We start from the raw sequence: 19,965 nt of genomic DNA on the forward strand, positions 1-19,965 counted from the left end.
ACTGTTGAATAAGTTGTCGATTTAGTGCAACTTTGGGTTAAAAATAATGGAAAAAACAGCTGTAAAAGGACAGGATAGGAGAAGTGGCTTTCAAACAGGCCCCACAATTTTTTTTCCACACTACCTTTTCTTTTCCCCTTCATGTTTTATACCATTGGAAATGACATCAATTATAGATATATTCTACTTAAAAGTTAGCCTCTCTTAAAACTTTAAATGCCTCTGGAAGGGATTTGTCCTGGAAGGTGATGCACTGTTAACCATTAATATGAGTGAATAAGATGGCTTTCTTTTTGACCCTGCTGGCCGTAGCTGTCCTGAGGGATGAACTTTGGAGAGGGGGATGGGAGCTAGGTATATTTAGGGAATGAAATACTAAGCAATCAAGAAAGGCAGATCTGGGTAGGGAATCACAGCTGGGTGCACAGAGCAGAGGCCTGGCTCCTGGTGGCTGAGGTTTAGGGCTTTGAGAGGTAGAAGTGCCACTGAGGTGGCAGGAGGCCACCGGCCAACACTTCCTGTTTCAAAACTGTGCTGGGCCAGGCCGGCATCCCAGAAAGAGGAAGGAAACGTACTTTCTTCTTCCCTGCACCCCATACTCTCTAAGGTCACAGCGGTCAGGTAGTAATATTATGTTCATTGATATTGTAGTTTATGACTATTTTTAATGCTGTTTCTATGAGTAAATTGTGCAATGAGCATTAACCAATTGAGAAAATCAACTAGTGAAATGATTTATCTATAAACTGGGGACCAATGCAGATCTTAGAAGATGTCTACTAATGCAAGTTATAAGTTACATTCCATAATGAGACTTTTTTAGTTCAGCATCAAATAGTTTCTTTAAGTGTGGGGATAATTTCTTCCCTCTGCTCATGCCATTTGGACAGCTATTTCCTTGTTTCTTTTCAGGTCCTTGCTGGCATGCAAGGCCCTTTTACTTTAAACAAACAGGTACTTCTGATATGAATATAAAATAGCTTGGAAATTAATAAAAATCTGCTTTGAGCAGTGTACTTCCCATACAGTTAATAGTGACTGAGTTGTGAGTTTCAGGTCTGCGTGTTTTCTTAGACATCTGGAAATCTTATATATGGAGCAGTCAGACCCATTGGTTCTGTCTTCCCATAAACACACTGTTAATGGCTCAGGATTTAAAAGGCTTACTTATATGAATTATTTCCCCCAATGGAGTAAATAAATACCCCCGCTGAAAATAAACTACAGATCCTAATAGCCAAGAAGAAGGAATGTACTTGTCTAAGCGAAACATTTTATGTGTAATTTGGCTTGTCAAACAACATGAAGTAGGATGAAAGCATCGTGCAGCTGGTGTAAGAGTGTCACCCGGGCGCTAATTGTTTGGCTCGGCTGTCTTCCATGTCTGGTGTTCAACTTGTCTTCATTAATCAGTGCTAGCTTCCCCCTACTTCTTTGTTCATTGCAGAAAACATCTCCACAGAAAAAAAATTGTCAGGCTTTTTATGTGTCTTCTGATGTTGGAAATCAACATATCTAAATGAAAATATTATTTTTTTTCTATTTGGCAGAATGATAGCATTTGAAATTGTTTATTTAATTAGCTGGCCATGTTCTTTTACTTCATGTTTCTCCAAGCGCATAAGATATTGCTGTTTACATGAACAAGAAGAGTAGTGTGTGGTTACTTATTGTTCTGTAAAACACTAGCTTGGTGATCAAAGGCGGCTGAGACTCAGTGCCCAGAGGATAGGCCAAACTGAGGCAGTCTCTGGGGAGTGGTGGTTGATAGTCACTGAATGAATAGCTGCCCCCAGCCATTTCTGTATTGGCTAGAATTCTAGAGATCCAGAAAGGAGCATTCCTTTCCTTTCTTCTTCTTGACTTTCTTTTAAATAATTTGTGATCATTTAAATGGTATATATTCATTATAGAAAATTTAGAAATAAAAATAGAAGTAGAAAGCCTCCATATCATCACTATAGACATAATCCCTATTAATAATTGCGATATAATTCTCTAATACTGTCTGTGTTTATGTACATGTGTGTTTACAAAAAAGATGATCATACTGTATATTCTGTTTAGTAATTAGCTTTTTATACTAAATATATTGGGAACATTGTTCAAGTCTTAAATATTTGTCTACAGGATCTCTTTTAATACAAAGTTCAGTCTTATTGACATTATAGAATTTACCTGTCTCTTGTTATTGGGCATTAAGTTCTTTTCATTTTTTAAATTATTTATTGATTTATTTATTTTGGAACATAGATAATTATTGTATTTTTTTCATTACCACTTAATCCCCTTGTCCCCCTCTCCCATCTCAAATTTTGATAGAGTAACAGCATTATAATCTTATTTTTATAACTAAGTATGCCAACATTCAGGTTTGTCCCATGGTTCCCCTGGAAGCAAGGCTTTTGGACAGCTAGTTTGTTTGGAAAGCGATCCAGGAGAGCAGTAGTGAATGAAATGAGGGATTTGAATTGGAAAAGGGGGAGAACCAATTTAAAATGAGGTATAGATCTGGTGACAGCTAAATGTGACATGTTATTCTCACCAGGACCTTTTGAGGAGCCTTACGCAGTTTGAGAACTGCCTGCATGGGGTATAAACATGGAAAATACCCATCTTCTTCCTTTGGACCATTCGTGCTTGGTCAAGGGTGGTCCCGCAAGTGGTTTTGCCAGTGAGATTCCAGGTTGGGCAGGTGTGAGCCCCCAGTGCATTGCTGGATGGGAAGCCAGAGAGAGGTTTGGAAGGGGGTTGGTGAGGCACTATTAGGTGACATCTTCACAAAGGTGATCAAAGCCCACGTGGACCTGGTAGCTGCAGTGGCAGCTTGAACAAGAGGTGGGGCCGAGAGGATTTGTAGTGGGATGCAAGGGTTCCATGTAAGTTTGTGTTTCAGGGTAAAAGGACATCTAAAATTGTATCTTTTAAACATTCACAAGAATAACATATTACATTCAGGTTGATTCTTTTATTAGGCACCTGGATATTCTAGTACCTGAGGATATAATAGAAGGTAAAACAGGTGTGACCCTGCTGTCACAGATGGAGATTCTTTTGCAGGGAGAGATAGTAAACATGGAAACAAATTCGTAAGATTATTTTTGACAGTGGTAAGTGTTATGAAGCAAATGAAATGGAGCAGTGCTGTTAGTAGTGACCAGAGAAGACCTGAGACTGTGGTGAGAACAGCAGGGTCTAATGGAGAAGCTCGGGTGATGGAGTGGACTTAAAGGAGAAACAGGTAGGGAGGAGGCTGCAGGAAGAACAGGTGCCTGGGCCCTAAGACAAACTGCCTGCTTTACATTTTTTCTTAGGGCATGGCAGACCCAGGAGATATTTCTGGAATGTGGCCCTTCCTTAGTATGTACACTATATGGGAATTAATCACTTTTATTTAGATTCTTGGAATATATCATTAACATTCAGAACATACAGCAAATATAATTGCTTATTCTTTGATGTTTTAGAATACATTTCAAGATCTCAGAGTGCCTTAAGGTTGTTTTCATCAGTCTCAGGGTTAATATCAGGAAAACATGAAAAATGATACCAATGTAAATTTTCTGTTAGATCATAATGTTTTGTGGTTGGGGTTTTATTGTATAAATATAATTTACCTCATATAAGAAACAACACTACTCAACTGCTTCTTTGTTCTACAGAGCTCAGAAAAATTAGTTTTAAAGACATAAATTTATTCTTCAGCTCTCTTTTTTATTCTTCAGACCTCTTAGTTACAATGCCCAAGATATTTTTTTGTGACCTAAGTATAAAATTAAGAAACCACCTCTTTACATTGCCAGGTGTTTCTCACATTTGTTACTAATAGTATAATTTATCCACTTTGTAGAAAATAAGCTGTGGGATATGAAAGCCCCAGACTAAAGCGCATTCTTTCTCGGCACTTCCTTTCGGGATGGCAACGTAGGTAAACATGGCTCACACAGCCACCTGAAAGTTAGAACCAAACTGTAGAACAACCATCACTCAGAACTGTCAGAAATCAAGTTGAATGGAAGTCTGACAACTACAGAATTTAAAAAATCACATCCATACAGACTGGTAGGAGGGGCAGAGACACAGAATGGGCTGGTCTTGTATCTGTGTGTGGTGGATAAAAATTCAGGAGTGAGCCCTGGCTGGTGTTGCTCAGTGGATTGAGCATGGGCTGTGAACCAAGGGGTCACTGGTTTGATTCCCAATCAGGGCACATGCCTGGGTTGTGGGCCAGGTCCCCAGTGGGAGCTATGTTAGAGGCAACCACATACTGATGTTTCTCTTTCTCCCTCCCCCTCTTTAAAATAAATAAATAAAAATCTTTTTTTTAATGTTTTATTTATTTATTTTTAGAGAGGGAAAGGAGGGAGAAAGAGAGAAAGAAACATCAATGTGCGGTTGCTGGGGGCTATGGCCTGCAACCCAGGCATGTGCCCTGACTGGGAATCGAACCTGCGACACTTTGGTTCGCAGCTCGTGCTCAATCCACTGAGCTACGCCAGCCAGGGCTAATAAAAATCTTTTAAAAAAAATTTAGGAGTGATATCTCGGGAGCAAGGAATCCCAGCCCCACACCAGGCCCCACCCAGCCCAGGGTTCCATTGCCAGGAAGCTAAGTCCTCATAACTACTGGCTTCAAAAACCAGTGGGGATTGAGTCAGTGGAAGAAACTTCTGGAGTCCCAAGCAGTTTTTCTTAAAGAACCCACACACAGACTTACTCAGACTCATTCCCTCTCAGCTCCAGCATCAGGGTACCTGCTTAAAAGGCACCAGTGGCATACAGAGAGGAACTGAAGTGTCTGGCATCAAGGTGAGAGCTGGAGAACAGCTTACTAACAGACAGAAAGGGGAGAAGAGGCCATTGTCCCTTTTCTTAACCCTCCCACAACATAACCACAGAGCCAGCAGGCAGTTGTCATATCTAAGACTCCATCAACCTGGCTAACACTGTTTGCCCCGCCCTGGAGATCCCACCCAATTTACAAGCCCATCCAAACTGTTAACAGTAACTTTTCCATATGAATGACTGGTCTAGGCTTTTGCTTCACAATTCCTAATCCTCTCAAACAAGCAATAGCCAGCCTCTGTGAGCCCCCAGCCCCTGTACCACTTGCTGAGCAGTCTCAGGACCAGCATTAGAGGCAGCCAGCCCGGATTCACAGCTTGGCTTCACCTGGGAATCTCCAAGCCCAGTGCAAGTAGCATCCATCTTATATTGCTTTATAGCTCATGAGGGTAGCCCTGGGCAGAACACAGGAGGGGGCTGACCTTGGCCTGCACTACCAGGAAACCTTAGGGCCTGTGTACCCAGTGGACAGCTACAGAGCATGTTGGAACACCACCACCCTACCCCTACACAGCTGATCCTCCATGGTGGGCAGAGGTTGGTGGTCCGTGGTCACAGCCAGTCCTTGCAGCTGACTGGCCTGGGTAAATCCCTCCCGTTGACCTGCCAACAGCAACCAGTGCTCAACTATAAGAGGAGCGTGTACTCAGCCCACAGAGAGAGCACACCACAAGTACCCAGCTTGGGTAATAGAGGGGGCTGTGCCACTGGACCCTACAGGACACCTACTACGTTAAGCCACACTACCAAGACATGGAGTTAAAGCAGCTCCACCTAATACATAGAAACAAACACAGGGAGGCTGCCAAAACAAGGAGACAAAGAAACATGGCCTCAATAAAAGAACAGATCAAAGCTCCAGAAAAAGAACTAAACAAAATGGAGATAGCAATCTATCAAATACAGAGTTCAAAACACAGAGTTTATAAAGCTGCTCAGGGAACTTAGTGAGGACCTCAACAGCATGAAAAAGATCCACTCAGAAATGAAGGATACACTAATTGAAATAAAGAACAATTTCACAGGGAAACAACAGTAGAATGGATAAAGCTGAGAATCAAATCAGTGATTTGGAACTTAAGCAAAAAACCAATTAGAACAACAAGAAGAAAAAGAATCCAAAAAAATGAGGATAGTGTAAGTAGTCTCTGGAACAACTTCAGGAGGTCTAGCATTCACATCATAGGGGTGCCAGAAGGGGCAGAGAAAGAGCTAGAATTGGAAGTTTATTTGAAAAAATAATGAAAGAAAATTTCCCTAATTTGGTATAGGAAATAAACATCCAAGTCCAGGAATCACAGAGTCCCAATCAAGATAGATGTGGAGAGGCCTACTCCAAGACACATCATTATTAAAATGCCAAAGGTTAAAGAGAAAGAGAAAATCTTAAAAGCAGTGTGAGAAAAGCAGTTAGTTTCCTATACGAGAGTCCCCATAAGACTGTCAGCTGATTTCTCAAAAGAAGCTTTGCAGGGTAGAAGGGATTGGCAAGAAATATTCAAAATCATGAAAAGTAGGGACCTACAGCCAAGTCTGCTCTACCTAGCAAAGATATCATTTAGAATGGAAGGGTAGATAAAGAGCTTCCCAGACAAGAAAACACTAAAGGAGTTCATCACCACTAGACCATTATTGTATGAAATGTTAAAGGGGCTTACTTAAGAAAAAAAAAAGATAAAAACTATGAGCAGTAAAATGGCAATAAATACATATCTATCGACAATCAAATCTAAATAACTAAGTAAACAAGAACAGTGACAGAATCATGGACACAGAGCATTTTGGTGGTTGCCAGATGGGAGGGATGTGTGGGGGAACGGGAGACAAGGTGAGGGGATGAAGAAGCACAAATAGGTGGTTACAGAACAGCCATGGGGATGTAAAGTACAGTGTAGGAAATGGAGTAGCCAAAGAACTTATACACATGACCCATGGACATGAACAAAGGGATGGGGATTGCCTGAGGGAGTGGGGGTCTTGGATGGAGGGGGGCAAAAGGGGAAAAATCAGGACAACTGCAATAGCATAATCAATAAAGTATAATTTTTAAAAATTTAAAAAGTAAAGCACATTCAAGCTTTTCCATGATATATAAAAATCACAGGGATCAGAATGATGTCAGATATTGAAAGATTAGAATACTAAATCAGATCTCCCAAGCCAGGTCTTTCTGAAGTTCAGTAATTTGTGTGTTGTTACCTTCATGATTTTGCTATATTCTGTATTGCTGATACTATTAAATAGTTAGTTTTTCTTTACATTGACTCAATTTTTGCTTACATTAATTTACTTAAGAAAAAATTTATATTATTAAAATAAGTAGAAGGTAACTGTAAAAACACATTCCTAACTATTAACATGAGCGTGTTTATCTATCTGCATGTCATCCGAAAGCATTATGCCCATTTAGCGTATACTGCGCTCACAGCAGACTCTGCCTGACCCATAGCTGGTGTGTGACTTTGGGCAAGTTACTCAACTTCCCCAAGCCTCTGCGTCCACTTGTATGTACTGTAATGGGAATAATGAGATAGTATTACCTGCCAAGTGCTTAGCACAGTGCCTGACTCAGTGAATGAAAACAACTATAAGAATGCATTGTCAAAGTTATTATTATCATTATTACTCTTACTGGAAGAATAATAATGGAGATTTAGAACTTAGACAAGCACTTAAATTCTGCACCTTGAGATGGGGCTCAAGATAAATGAACACTAAACCAAAGAGTTGGTGAATTTGATTTTAGCTCTAGCTTTTCGCTGACCAGTTATATGACTTAGTTAAGTCATTTGCCTCTCTTGGGGGTTTGGTTTCTTCATCAGACATATTAGGAGATTGGATTCGATTTGATTCTAAGGCATCTAGCTCATAGGCTCTCAGCTGTTTTGAGTGGTTCTTATTGTGGGGTATGGGTCATCTTAAATTTGGAGCATTTTTTATTTTGTTTGGCTTAGCTGGCTATCCAACTAATACACAGAATAATCTAGAATGTTGGTGTGGCCCTAGATGCTTTCTTGTTTTCATCATGAGTGACTAATGGTCACCAGGGGCCATGTTAGTAAGCCTGAGCCAAATTTTAATTGTTTTTAAAGCTGTATGTAATTAATTTCTTAATTATGAGCTGTTGATGTTTAGTCCTAGTAAAATTGCATCATAAAACTGAGGCATTTTTGAAGGATTTAGTGACAAAAGGAAAAGATAAATAAACTTGTTTTATATATTTGACTAACATTTAAGGTATATTTAATATATGTTTGCCAAGCATGGAGACACCTGACTCATCATTGCTATTTATAAAAAATTATTTTGAATTTCTTGCTGCATGGCCTACAATTAAAATAACTTTTATATTCCTGACCTACTTGACTTATTTGATCCTTTCCAGATTTGAGATTATACAATTTTGTGAATTTCAGTCTCTTGAAAAGGGAGGTTTAGATTTGGAAGTGATGAAGTTGAAATTAAAGAAGATAAAAAATTTTTAAGCCTGTTACAGCTGCTTTTTAAAATGGAGGCATATGTAAGTGTGAGTGTATATGTGTATGTTGGTATAGTATGAACTGATCACTGACTTTTTTTCACTTAAGAAATTATCCTATTCATATAGTTTTCTTATTCTTTTCAATGACTTCAGAGTAGTCCATTGAATAGATTATTTTAAGTAACTAGTCTCTTTATGATGGACATTTAGGATTTTAATATCTTAAACAACATCTTAATTAAGATGTTATCTTAATAACATGTGCTATTAAGCAGATGTTAGAAACATCTACAATAATGCTCTAATGATTGTCTTATACACTTGAGAGCTTGTGCATTCATTAGTGTATCTGCAAGTTAAGTTGTTGGGTCAGAAGATATGGGCATTTGCAATTTTGGTTGAAATAGACAAACAGCTCTTCGTGGAGGTTAAACCAGTATAGGGTGGGCAAAAAGTAGGTTTACAGTTGTTTGTATAGAAAATAATACAACAATTAATAACTAATAATACAAAAATAGCCCTGGCTGCTGTAACTCAGTGGATTGAGCACAGGCCTGTGAACCAAAGGGTTGCTTGTTCGATCCCCAGTCAGGGCACATACCTGGGTTGCAGGCCTCGTCCCCAGTGTGGGGCGTGTGAGAAGCAACCACATATTGATGTTTCTCTCCCTCTCTCCTTTCCTTCTCCTCTATCTAAAAATAAATAAATATAATATAAAAAAACCCCAAATAAACTGTTTTTGTGTACTCACAACCATAAACCTACTTTCGCCAACCTCTGTATACATTCCCACCAACAGTGCGTGAATGAGCCTGTTTTTGCTCAGCTACTTTTTTCCCTCCAGGTACCTCTCTGTCTTTCTGTACTACCAAGTAATTTGAATACTACTGTACTACACTATATTTTCTCTGGGAAAAGGCTGATTAGATGGGTGCTCATTACATGCAGATTTAACAGAGATTGAATATTACACTGAAGACCACTTTCTTACTCTCTATATTTGCTGAATTAAATGGCTACATTGTTAGGCATCTTGGAATGTACTTTACGTTGCTTCAGAGCACAATTATACGAGTGTAGAAAATCCTCCCGTTTGCAAATTATCTTGACTAAAGTCTCCCATTGAGATTTATTCTCATAACATAAGGAAACTCACTATGCACATTATACAGAATGTTTGGCTGTAAATAGCATTATTTGCACTTTATTTTTTTTTAATTCAGAAGGACAGGGCATTATTTTTAGATACTATTTTTATATTATCAAAAAAATGAATATTAGTTGGTGAAGTTGGACTGAAATTATCCCCTTAGTCCTTAATTCATGAGCATTTGGTTATGTACATGTTGGCACAAACACACAGCCTGTAGGTCTGACAGTTAAAGCTTCTGTGGTTTCTTTAAGAAAATAGAGTAATTTGTGTTACAGAAATATGTGATGCACTCTCTTTCACTTTTGGACTTCTTATGCAGATTTAAGAAAATTGTAAAAGATATTCAAAACTACTATTTCTTTTTTCTCTTTGGGCTGCAGATTGGCTGATATCAAAGTCAATTACTGAAATGAACTTAGGTTTTATTTTTTTTAATGCTATATGATCTCTTCTAAAATTGACCATTTCTCTGATATAGAAGGTTTTTTTTTCCTTTTTGCTTATATGAAAGAGCAGCAGATGTTCAAGAACTTTTTATGAAGTTTTCCCCCTAAATTTGACTTTCAAATATCTTTCTTAACATATCACTCTATTAATTCACTTATAAGGAAAAATGGTTTTATTATTGACCTGTTTGAAAAGCAGCTATAGTGTGAGATGTAGTATTTATAGTGAAGATACTGGCTAAGTCCCATAGAACACCCTATAATTAAAGAAAGTTTCTTGGGGTTATTCAGATAAAAACACAAACTAAAAAGTTGTTATTAGGCAATTACCTTTTATGTTTTCCTTTCCAGCACATGTATTACCGTGTAGAAACACTGTCTGCTTATAGGTAGAGACTGTTGAATTTAACGTTGTTCCGCCCCGCCTGAGGAAAGCAGTTCGTTGTGTTGTTCAGACAGTGGAGGGAGAAATGAGGCTCTGTTATGGTGTCTGTGGTTCTGGGCTGACCGCTGCTCCATGGATCACTGAAGCTCACGACTGCTCAAACTAAGGGAACAAAAGAATTTTCACTGAGCCACAGCACCCCCTAGCATCCTGAAAACGCATGTTTTTAAAATTCAAAGGAACATTTTGTTTATGCTCATAGAAACAACTGTTAAATCGAGCATGACCTAATTTCTCATATTTTCTTATGACTAAGAAGAGACCTTTGAAAGATTCCATAGAAATTTCGGGGTGTGTGAAGAGGTATCACTCTTTTTTTGCAAATAATTGTTACATTACTTTTCTGTGTATGTCTGGATGCAGGTCATAAGCTATGGCTGGACCTCTTGTGCCCTGTGTGGAAACAATAAATAGTGACAGTGTTTTTCCAGCCAGTGCCCTAACCGTGCTTCCTTGTGTGTTGCAGGTGCTTCTCCCAGCCGCTGGCCTGTTACAGTTACAGGATGTGAAGAAGACTTGCTGTGAATTTTTGGAATCTCAGCTTCACCCTGTCAACTGCTTAGGAATCCGGGCTTTTGCTGATATGCATGCATGCACAGATCTCCTGAACAAGGCCAACACCTATGCAGGCAAGTCAAATAGACCTCTGCTGAGTTAGAGACCAGGAGGAGTCTAGAAATCTTGAGTTATGAAATGACTCTGTAGTGATTTTTGGAAAGTTGTATTCTGCTTTTGGATCTGGACTTTATACATGTACATTAAAAACATAATGGTAGCACTGCATCATTGAAGCATGCTCATGAATTCTGAACTTTAAAAAAAAACCCACTGTAAATTGTTTTTGGGCCTAAGTAATAGAATAGCTAGTTTTATGCAAGTATTGAATCCTTGGGTATTTTTCATTCAGATTTTCAAATAGTCATATAAGAAAGTATTTGCATATGAAATGAAGTCACTTTATCTCTGTGGCTTTTTACACCCTCCTTTTAAATCCATTAAAACAATCGTCTTGCTTAAAAATTTTCAAAGTAATGAGATCTGGATGCATTTGGGTGGAGCAGAAAAGCAGATTCTATATAGGCAGCCCTCTCTTAGACAGTGGTTTCCAGGACCTGGTATCTGTGGCAGAGGGAGGGCTTGTTGCTGTTGTTAAGGAAGCCATACCTTGGTGCTATGTGGGACCCCGAGGTTCCTGGTCTCTTCAGCTGCGGAAGAGAGATTCTCATTATGGATTTGGAGGTAGCTAAAGTACACAGAAGTAACCAATAACTTATTTTGCTTTGAGTTTATAAACATTTAAAAATATATATGTTAAAAGTGATTAAGGAATTTTCTATTTTCTTAACCATCTTTCTGGAAGGTAAATCTTGTGGAAGTTACAGTCCACCATCAGTCCTCTGTGGCTGAGTTCCAGTAGGGAGAGTGACTGTAGGACCTTCCGTGACCCCTGCCCCTTAGTGAGCTCTGGAACCCCTACTTCTTCCAGCCTTCAGATGGGAGCCCCTCGTCCAAACTCTGCTCCCTCGTGTTTACTCTGCTGAGTGAGAGACATTCTGACTTGTAGACCTGGGTAAGGGGTATATGTGTGTGTAAGTGGGAGTGCGTGTGCACACGTGTGCACATGCAGGGCACTGGAAAGGTGAAGTATTCATGGAATTCTGTTGCATTTGTCAGAGAAATAATGGTATAAGGTGGTTAATTGGAAACAAAAAATGCTTCAGTAAAACACAGTAGGTCTAGTAAATCTGAGCTTTATAGATTTCTATAAGGTGGCTTGATTAGCCTAACTACCCTTTATAAAATTGTTTCAGTAGGAAAATGTGATACAAGTTCCAGAAAGCTTGTTTATGGAGGAACTTTTAGAAACACAACCCTTTTGTAAGTTGAGGAATGTCTGTAATGTGTAATGGTATTCACGTAATCCTTTTGAGTGGGATGAGGCAATTTAAGAAAAATCAAAGACAAATTTGAATCCATTGATGTGTTCCCATGTAACTGATTCTGTTTTTTAGCAAATGGGAAATAATCCTTCTAAATTCATAAGGTCCATTAACTGCTACATACAATGTGCCTGTTTTAAGTGATTTATATTAGGAAAACCAAGGAAGCGTATATATTTTTTGGTAATTTTTTTTCCTGCATAAAGCAACCACTAACATTATATCTGTCTTGGGCTGGTAGTTGTCTCCAAAGTGCTTGATAAATGTTACTGGCTCTTAAGAGATAGGGAGAGGGGCTGGGGAGAGCACGAACAAGGCAGGATTACTGCAAAAGATGTCCATACATATGTCTTACATGATGTACTCATGTATCATGTAAAAGCTAGAGTAAAACTCCAGCTTTACTCAACTAGAAACAACTCATTTACTGTGCTTCCAGGACAGAGATTTTGTTATTTCTTTTATTTAAAATCTTAAACTTATTATAGTATACTACAAAATATGAACAGGTTTTCACCAAAATTAGAGCACCTCCATATTTTAGTTTATAGAGTTCTTCTTTGTAATTATGCCAAGATTTTTTTTGTGGAAAAATTATTGTCACTTTCAGCAAAATTATAAAGAAAAATTGGCTTTTTATCTTTTAAAAATATTTTATTTATTTATTTTTAGAGAGAGGGGAAGGGAGGGAGAAGGAGAACAAGAAACATCTGTGTGTGAGAGAAACATCAGTAGGTTGCCTCAGCTGGGCCTGCAGTCAGTCACATGCCCTGACTGGGAATGGAGCCACTGCCTTTTGGTTTGCGGGAATGATGCCCAGCCCACTGAGCCACACCTGTCAGGACCCATTCTCTTCTTGCTCCTAACCCTGGTAATCTGTTTATACATCCTAGGCCTCTCCAGGCACTCCACACTGCTCTGCTTTTAGCTTTTCCTCTAGGCTTGCATACTGATCAAATTTTTTTTATATGTCCAGGTTTTACATGTGTGTCTCCTCTTCCTTTGTCTTAAGTGAAACTTGGCTTTTCCCCCAAACTGCATGTTGGGGCACTTTTCTTTAAGGAACCATTCCCTGACTCACTGGGGATTTGGATAAAAAGGTACCTATCACCTCCAGACCATTGTTCTGTCACTGTCACCATCCTCAGTTCTGCACTGGCTGGCTGGTTCTCAGTCTGCAGCATTCTCTCTGCAGCCCATTGTCTCTCTAGGCCTTCAGGCATACTTCTGTCTTTGTCACTTAGATTGCCTTTTCCCACTACACTTGGTTTCCTCTGCCCCCAGCAACTTCCAGATCTGTTCTGTTGCCTCCTTTGAGATCCCCTTTCATAGTTTCTTGTGACCATCCTCTTTCCTCCATAAATCCACTTGCCACCTTAAACCACAATCCCAGAGCATGAAGTACCTTGTTGGTATTTGAAATTCCAAGGTCTCATCTTTTGTGCTGAACATATTCCTACCTTCTTTCTCCAGTACTTGTTTTTCTTCATAAATCTGTGCTCTCTGGTCCCAGTTTCCCTGCTGTCTCTTGGCTGGTCAGTTGAGACCCAAGGGTCAGTCATTTGAGAACTACCTTCCTTATGTGCCTGCATATAAACTGCTCAAACTGCTGTGGGTGACAGGCTCAGTACAATTTAACCTCTGCTTACAAGGAATTTACAGGGCAGTAATAGTCAACTCACACCCAAATTTAGTATATTCAGATTATGCCTCATTCTCTGTAAAAGTAGTTCCCATAACTGTCTTCTGCCATCATTTACTTCAATCATTTGCCCACTTTTCTGTAATGTAGGCTAGGAATCACTGCTCGGGGTAAACATATGTCAAAACAAGTTTATGACTTTGAAAGCTGCCCTCTCGAAAGAAATTTGTGTTGAGATAGTGGTTTTAATAATGTTATTACTAGTTCTGACTATGTGATATGCATACTAAAGAATAGATGATGATTATTCAGGGATCTATTGCAATGTTAATTGATTGATACAGAAGATGCTTTTCTTTGAAGAACTGTGAAAGCATTTGCTATATAGCACTTCTTTTTTTAAAAATCAAATTTACTTAATCTTTTTTAAAGATTTTATTTATTGATTTTTAGAGTGAGGGGAAGGGAGGAAGAGGAAAACATCAGTGTGTGGTTGCCTCTTGCGCGCCCCCTACTAGGAACTGGTGTGCAGGTTTGCCGACCAGCCCTCAATCCACTGAACCACACCAGCCAACACTGATGTATAGCACTTCTTGATTGAATTTGTGCTGACTTAAATGACATTTCTTAAAAGAATTAATCATGTTTATATTCTTGCACGCATTATGGTCCTAATTTATGCCATAGCAAACTACATGCAATCTCTCTGTTCTTCTTTATTGACAATTTTTCCAGTTGGACTGAGCTATTTTGAGGTTTCACCAAAACTGTTTGTGTTAACGGAACTGCTGGAGCTATATATGTGATTTTTTCCCCCTAGAAACTAACAGTATTCAGAATCAAAGAATTACAGAGTGTTAGAACTTGTAGGGAACCATAGCATTTATTTCTCTTCTTGGCTTTGGGACAAGTATTAGGCTTCTATTGACCAAATCAATTCAAAGACTTTAGGGTTTTAGTTGATAATACAATATGTCCAACAGAAATCAATAATGTAATTAATTGTGTCCCAAGAGATGTAAAGCGATGATTATATTTTGTTCTGCCTAGATCAGACCATATTTATGAAATTGAGTTCATTTGCAGGTTACATGTTTTAATAGAGATTGATGAACTGAATCCCAGAGAAAGCCTCAGAATCTCTGGCAGGGCTGTTGGAGGGTATCTCTCCCCAAAGGCAGTTAGTAAAGACTGGAGGAGGTGGCCACTTCAAATGGGAAGGCAGCATTGCAACACTCCAAGGAAGATAAAAATGAAAGGCATATAACACCACAGAAGGATCACCACGGTCTTCCAGTAACTGAACCCAAAGATATGGAGATCTACAATTTACCCAATAACAAATTTAAATAGCTATTTTATGGAAACTCAGTGAGCTTGCAAGATAACACAGAAAGACACTTCAACAGAGTTAGGGAAAGAATACATGAACAAAAGGAGAAGTTTAACAAAGAGAAATAAAGAGCCCACAGAAATTCTGGAGCTGAAGAATTCAATGAATGAAATAAAGAATGCATTAGTGAGCATTATTTGCAGACTGGTTCAAGCAGAAGAATCAGATTGAAGACAAGAATTTTTAAAAAATATGTCTCTCTTTTTTAAAAAAAAAGATTTTATTTATTTTTAGAGAGAGGGGAAGGGAAGGAAAAAGGGAGAGAAACATCAATGTGTGGTTGTATCTTACATGCCCTCTACTGGGGACCTGACCCACAACCAAGGCATGTGCCCTGACTGGGAATGGAACTGGTGATTCTTTGGTTCACAGGCCCATGCTCAATCCACTGAGCCACACCAGCCAGGGCTGAAGGCAGGAATTTTGAAACTATCCAGTCAGAGGAGAATGAAGAAAAATGATTGAAAAACAGTAAGAAAGACTTCGAGACCTATGGGATACCATAAAAAGGACCAATTTGTGAAATATTGGAATTCCAGAAATATAAAGGGGCACAAAGTTTATTGAAAGAAACGAAGTCTGGGAAGAGGTTTGGATATTAAAGTTCCTGGAGCTTATAGGTCACCAAAGTCAACTTAAAAGTCCTCCTCTGTTCTTTTGCATGTGGCTATCCAGTTTTCCCAGCATTATTTTTTGAAGAGACTCTCCATTTCTCATCGAATGGTCTTTGAACTAATGTTGAGATCATTTGCCTTGAGGAAGTTCAGTTCTTTTTTTATTATTGGGTTAGATTAAGAAAAACCTCTTCTTTTCCTTAACCAGTGTGACACAGTCGGTTGGGCATTGTCCTGCAAAGTGAAATGTCTCTGGTTTGATTCCCAGTCAGGGCACATGCCTAGATTATGGTCCCAGGTTGGGGTGCATGCAAAAGGCAACCAATCATTTCTTATATCACTGTTTCTCTTTTCTACCTTTCCTTCCCTCTCTCTAAAAATAAATAAATAATATCTTTGATGAAAAATTAAAAAAAGAAAAGCCTCTTCTTTTTCAAGCAGTTTGAAACTATGATAATGGAATGTTGGTGTTAATAGAGTTTCTTTTTAACCTCCAAACAGAGCAACATTTTGCAGATGTCGTACTTAGCGAAGAATTTCTCAATCTCGGCATTGAACAAGTGTGCAGCTTAATCTCAAGTGACAAACTTACCATATCTTCAGAAGAGAAGGTAAGTATACATTTCTTTCCCCAGTGTACAGTGATATAGTACTTTTCTTTCTTTCATTTTCTTTTGTAACTTTGTGATCCTGTATGTGTAGTGCCAGCTGGTGATCTTTGATCTGGAAGTTAAGAAACTCAGATAGTTGACTTGATTGCCTGTGTAAATTACTGTGTATCTTATCTTGAGGTTTCCTTAAACTGTTGTTACACATTAGAATTTTGTACTTGACTTCTACGGCAAGAGCTCACACACATGAAACTATCTGAAACAAGTGTTGTTTTGCAAGCAGGTTTCTTCCCACAGCTAGATGCCTATAAGAATTCTGATCTAAATCCAGTATTCCTCAAACCAGAGTAATTTTACCATCATGTAAGCTGGAAGCAGTTACCCTGGGTGGCTAAGTTTAGCCGCTTCCAGACTGAACATCCTTGATCATGCTCTTGCTTTAGACTGGTCCCCTGTTACTCACACCCTAGACTGACCAGGGCTCTGTCTCTCCATGTTTCAGGTTGCCTTGTCAGCCACCTACACCTTTCATATAGGTGGAGGGAACAGCTTCTTTTAGTGGGTTTTTCTCCATTGGATAGATTTTGTAACCCATGTGAATCAGGGCACAAAAGTTTATGAACACACTATGTTTGAAGGAAATAAAACTGGAGCTTTTCTTTTGTGTGCCTTGCATGTAAAGTTGTATAAAATTTAGTTCTATTCCTCAGGGATATTCATTCTACCTAAGGCTAGAAAGACACATTTACTCTAATGTTTACCATATGAAAAAATATCTGAAAATTACTTGTGAGGTATATAATCTTAGCACTCTAGAAATACAGAGGAGAAGGCATTCCTGTTCACATTTACTACTCATGTATAGAGTGCCTACCGTGTGCCAGACACTGCCAAATGTCTTAGGTATGAGAAGATTAACAAAACAGAATTCTCTGCTCATAGATTAGAGGGACGGCCAGTGGTGTAAATGATTACAGAATGCTGGATACTGTAGCAGATTTAATCATTCCTGTGATGGTGATGGGAATGGGAGTTCAGCTTGGCCTAGATATATCCAAGTTTTTAAAAATGCCTATGAGTTTGCCATGGAAATAAGGATGGGTAGGAGTGGGAAGGGCATTCCAGTAGTGAGAACAGAACATGCAGGTATAAAGAGGTGTGAAAGGAGTAATTGCATGCAATTGGTTCAGTAAGATTAGAGTTTAGAATATGTTTGGCAGAGTGGTAGGAGATAAGATGGGAAGATGATGTAATGAAATGTCTTCTCTGCCTTATTAAAGAAAATTGACTTCATACTAATGGTGAAGAACCTCTAAGAGGTTTTAAGCAATAGGAGAATACCATCAGCATACCTGTCTTATAGAAATGTCATGAAGGCTCTTCTGGTTTTCTTTCTTCTTTAAAAAAAAATTATTATTTATTTATTTTTAGGTAGAGGAGGAAGGAGGGAAACATCAATGTGAGAGAGATACATAGATCTGTTGCCACTCACACACCCCCAACTGGGGACCTGGCCTGCAACCCAGGCTTGTGCCTGACTGGGAATCGAACCGGAAACCTTTTGGTTTGCAGGCCAGCACTCAATTCACTGAGCTATAACAGCCAGGGCTCTTCTGATTTTCTATTGCTGCATAATAAGCCACCCCAAAATGTAGTGACATAAAACATCCATCTTATGCTCACAATTCTGTGGCCAGAATTCACACAGGGCATGTAGAGATCCTTGCCCCTGCTGTATTGTGTAGGGGGTGTCAGCTGGGGTTGCTTGAAGGCTGGAGATATTTGGCCAGGTTCTACTGGGGCTATAGCCCTTCTGCACATTGCATCTTGTGTCTGGAGTATCCATAATGCTTCTGTCACTAACTTGTCTGCCTCTGAGGCTAGGGGTTGTTTGGTATCTCTTTCTCCCTGTCCCTCTCTTTTCTTTGCCCCCTCCTCTGTTCTTTCTCTCTGTGGCTAACTTAGGTTTTTCATAGCTTGGTCATCTCAAGTAATCAGACTTCTTACATGATCTCTGGCTTCCCTCAAATGAACATTTCAAGAGACCAATGTGAACACCAAAAGGCTATGACTCAATGTCAGAAGCCACACAATGCCACTTCCACCACATTCTATTGGTTACACAAAGATAGCTTAGATTCCCTGTGGGAGGTTTCCTCATAAGATGTGGAAACCAGATGTCCTTTATTAGGGGACCATCTTTAGAGACTAGCTATCACAGTGGCAATGTGCAAAATGGGCTGAAAGTGGAGTGGGGGTAATGTAGGAGGATATTGAAGTCATACCCATGAGCGATAGGATCTGATGGGGAATGGTAGAAATGGGTGGAGAAAAGAAGGAAGAGCTGAGAAATAGTAGGTAGAATTGATAGGCTTCTCTTCGTCTCTAGCACCTGGCATATAAAGGCACTTGGTAAATATTTGTTGACAATGAATTAAAGAGGCATGTTAATTATAATGTAGATTATTTTTAGTTTCTGGTTCTATTCCTGCATCAGAATAACCTATTCTTGGCTTCCAGTAATCTGTTTACATGTCAAACATTTTCTACAACCTTTTAAAAGATTATTGGGTTATATATTCATCAGTCTGGAAGGAAATTATATAGTCAAATCCTATCTTCATGTTTATTAGCTTTTCATAGGTATATATTATAAGTTGTATGCCCTTAATTATTTTTAATTCAAACGATTACATTTTAATATATTCTATTGTGACAAAAAAGAGTATTTCTTTTTTATCCTTACGTGATGACATACGTACCAATTTTAGAGACAGGGGAAGAGAGGGAGAGAGAAAGGGAGAGAAATATTGGCATGAGAGAGAAACATGGATCGAGTGCCTCTTGTACACACCCCAGCCAGGGACTGAACCCTCAGCCTAGGCATGTGCCCTGACCAGGAATCAAACCTGCAATCTTTCGGTTTGTGGGATGAGCTCCAACCAACTGAGCCACGCCAGCTAAAACACAAAAAAGAGAGTTTTTATCTATTCTGCACACCCTCAGTTTAGAAGTGTATGGTCCAACATTTGTTTGTACGCCTAGAGAAAAAGCCAAAGATGAGTTGGTTATAAGGATGTGTGATTTCATTCTAGAATATCACTTTGATTTATTATTTTGGGTGCTTTATTCCAAAGGGAGTTGTAATTTAAAATATAGGCAAATTTAATTTGGAAAGGTTGTTAGTAGTGAGTCATCATATATCATCAGATTATATCACAGCTACCACTCAGTTTCAGGAAGATTTGGTAGTGTACTTGATGAAATACTTAATAAATACCAAATAAAAAGTGCTCACTAAATATATGAAAGTACTCTTAAAGTACTTATTAAAATAAAAGAGAACTACCAAACAATCCAGCAATTCCATTTCTGGGTCTGTCCCAAGGAAATGA

General features: G+C 38.9%; 1 protein-coding gene across 3 annotated transcripts in view; it reads left to right on the plus strand.

Moving 5' to 3' along the window:
* Positions 1 to 19,965, plus strand: part of KLHL2 (kelch like family member 2) — a 79,896-nt gene that overhangs the window by 40,977 nt on the left and 18,954 nt on the right. For all 3 annotated transcript variants that reach the window (XM_045831724.1, XM_045831725.1, XM_045831726.1), the window contains 2 exons: positions 10,837 to 10,999; positions 16,461 to 16,570. In XM_045831724.1, the coding sequence (XP_045687680.1) occupies positions 10,837 to 10,999; positions 16,461 to 16,570 (273 nt within the window). The remainder of the gene's footprint in view (positions 1 to 10,836; positions 11,000 to 16,460; positions 16,571 to 19,965) is intronic.

Source organism: Phyllostomus hastatus, unplaced genomic scaffold (genome assembly GCF_019186645.2).
Source record: "Phyllostomus hastatus isolate PE091 unplaced genomic scaffold, TTU_PhHast_1.1 phas_contig_159, whole genome shotgun sequence".
Lineage (NCBI taxonomy): Eukaryota > Metazoa > Chordata > Mammalia > Chiroptera > Phyllostomidae > Phyllostomus > Phyllostomus hastatus.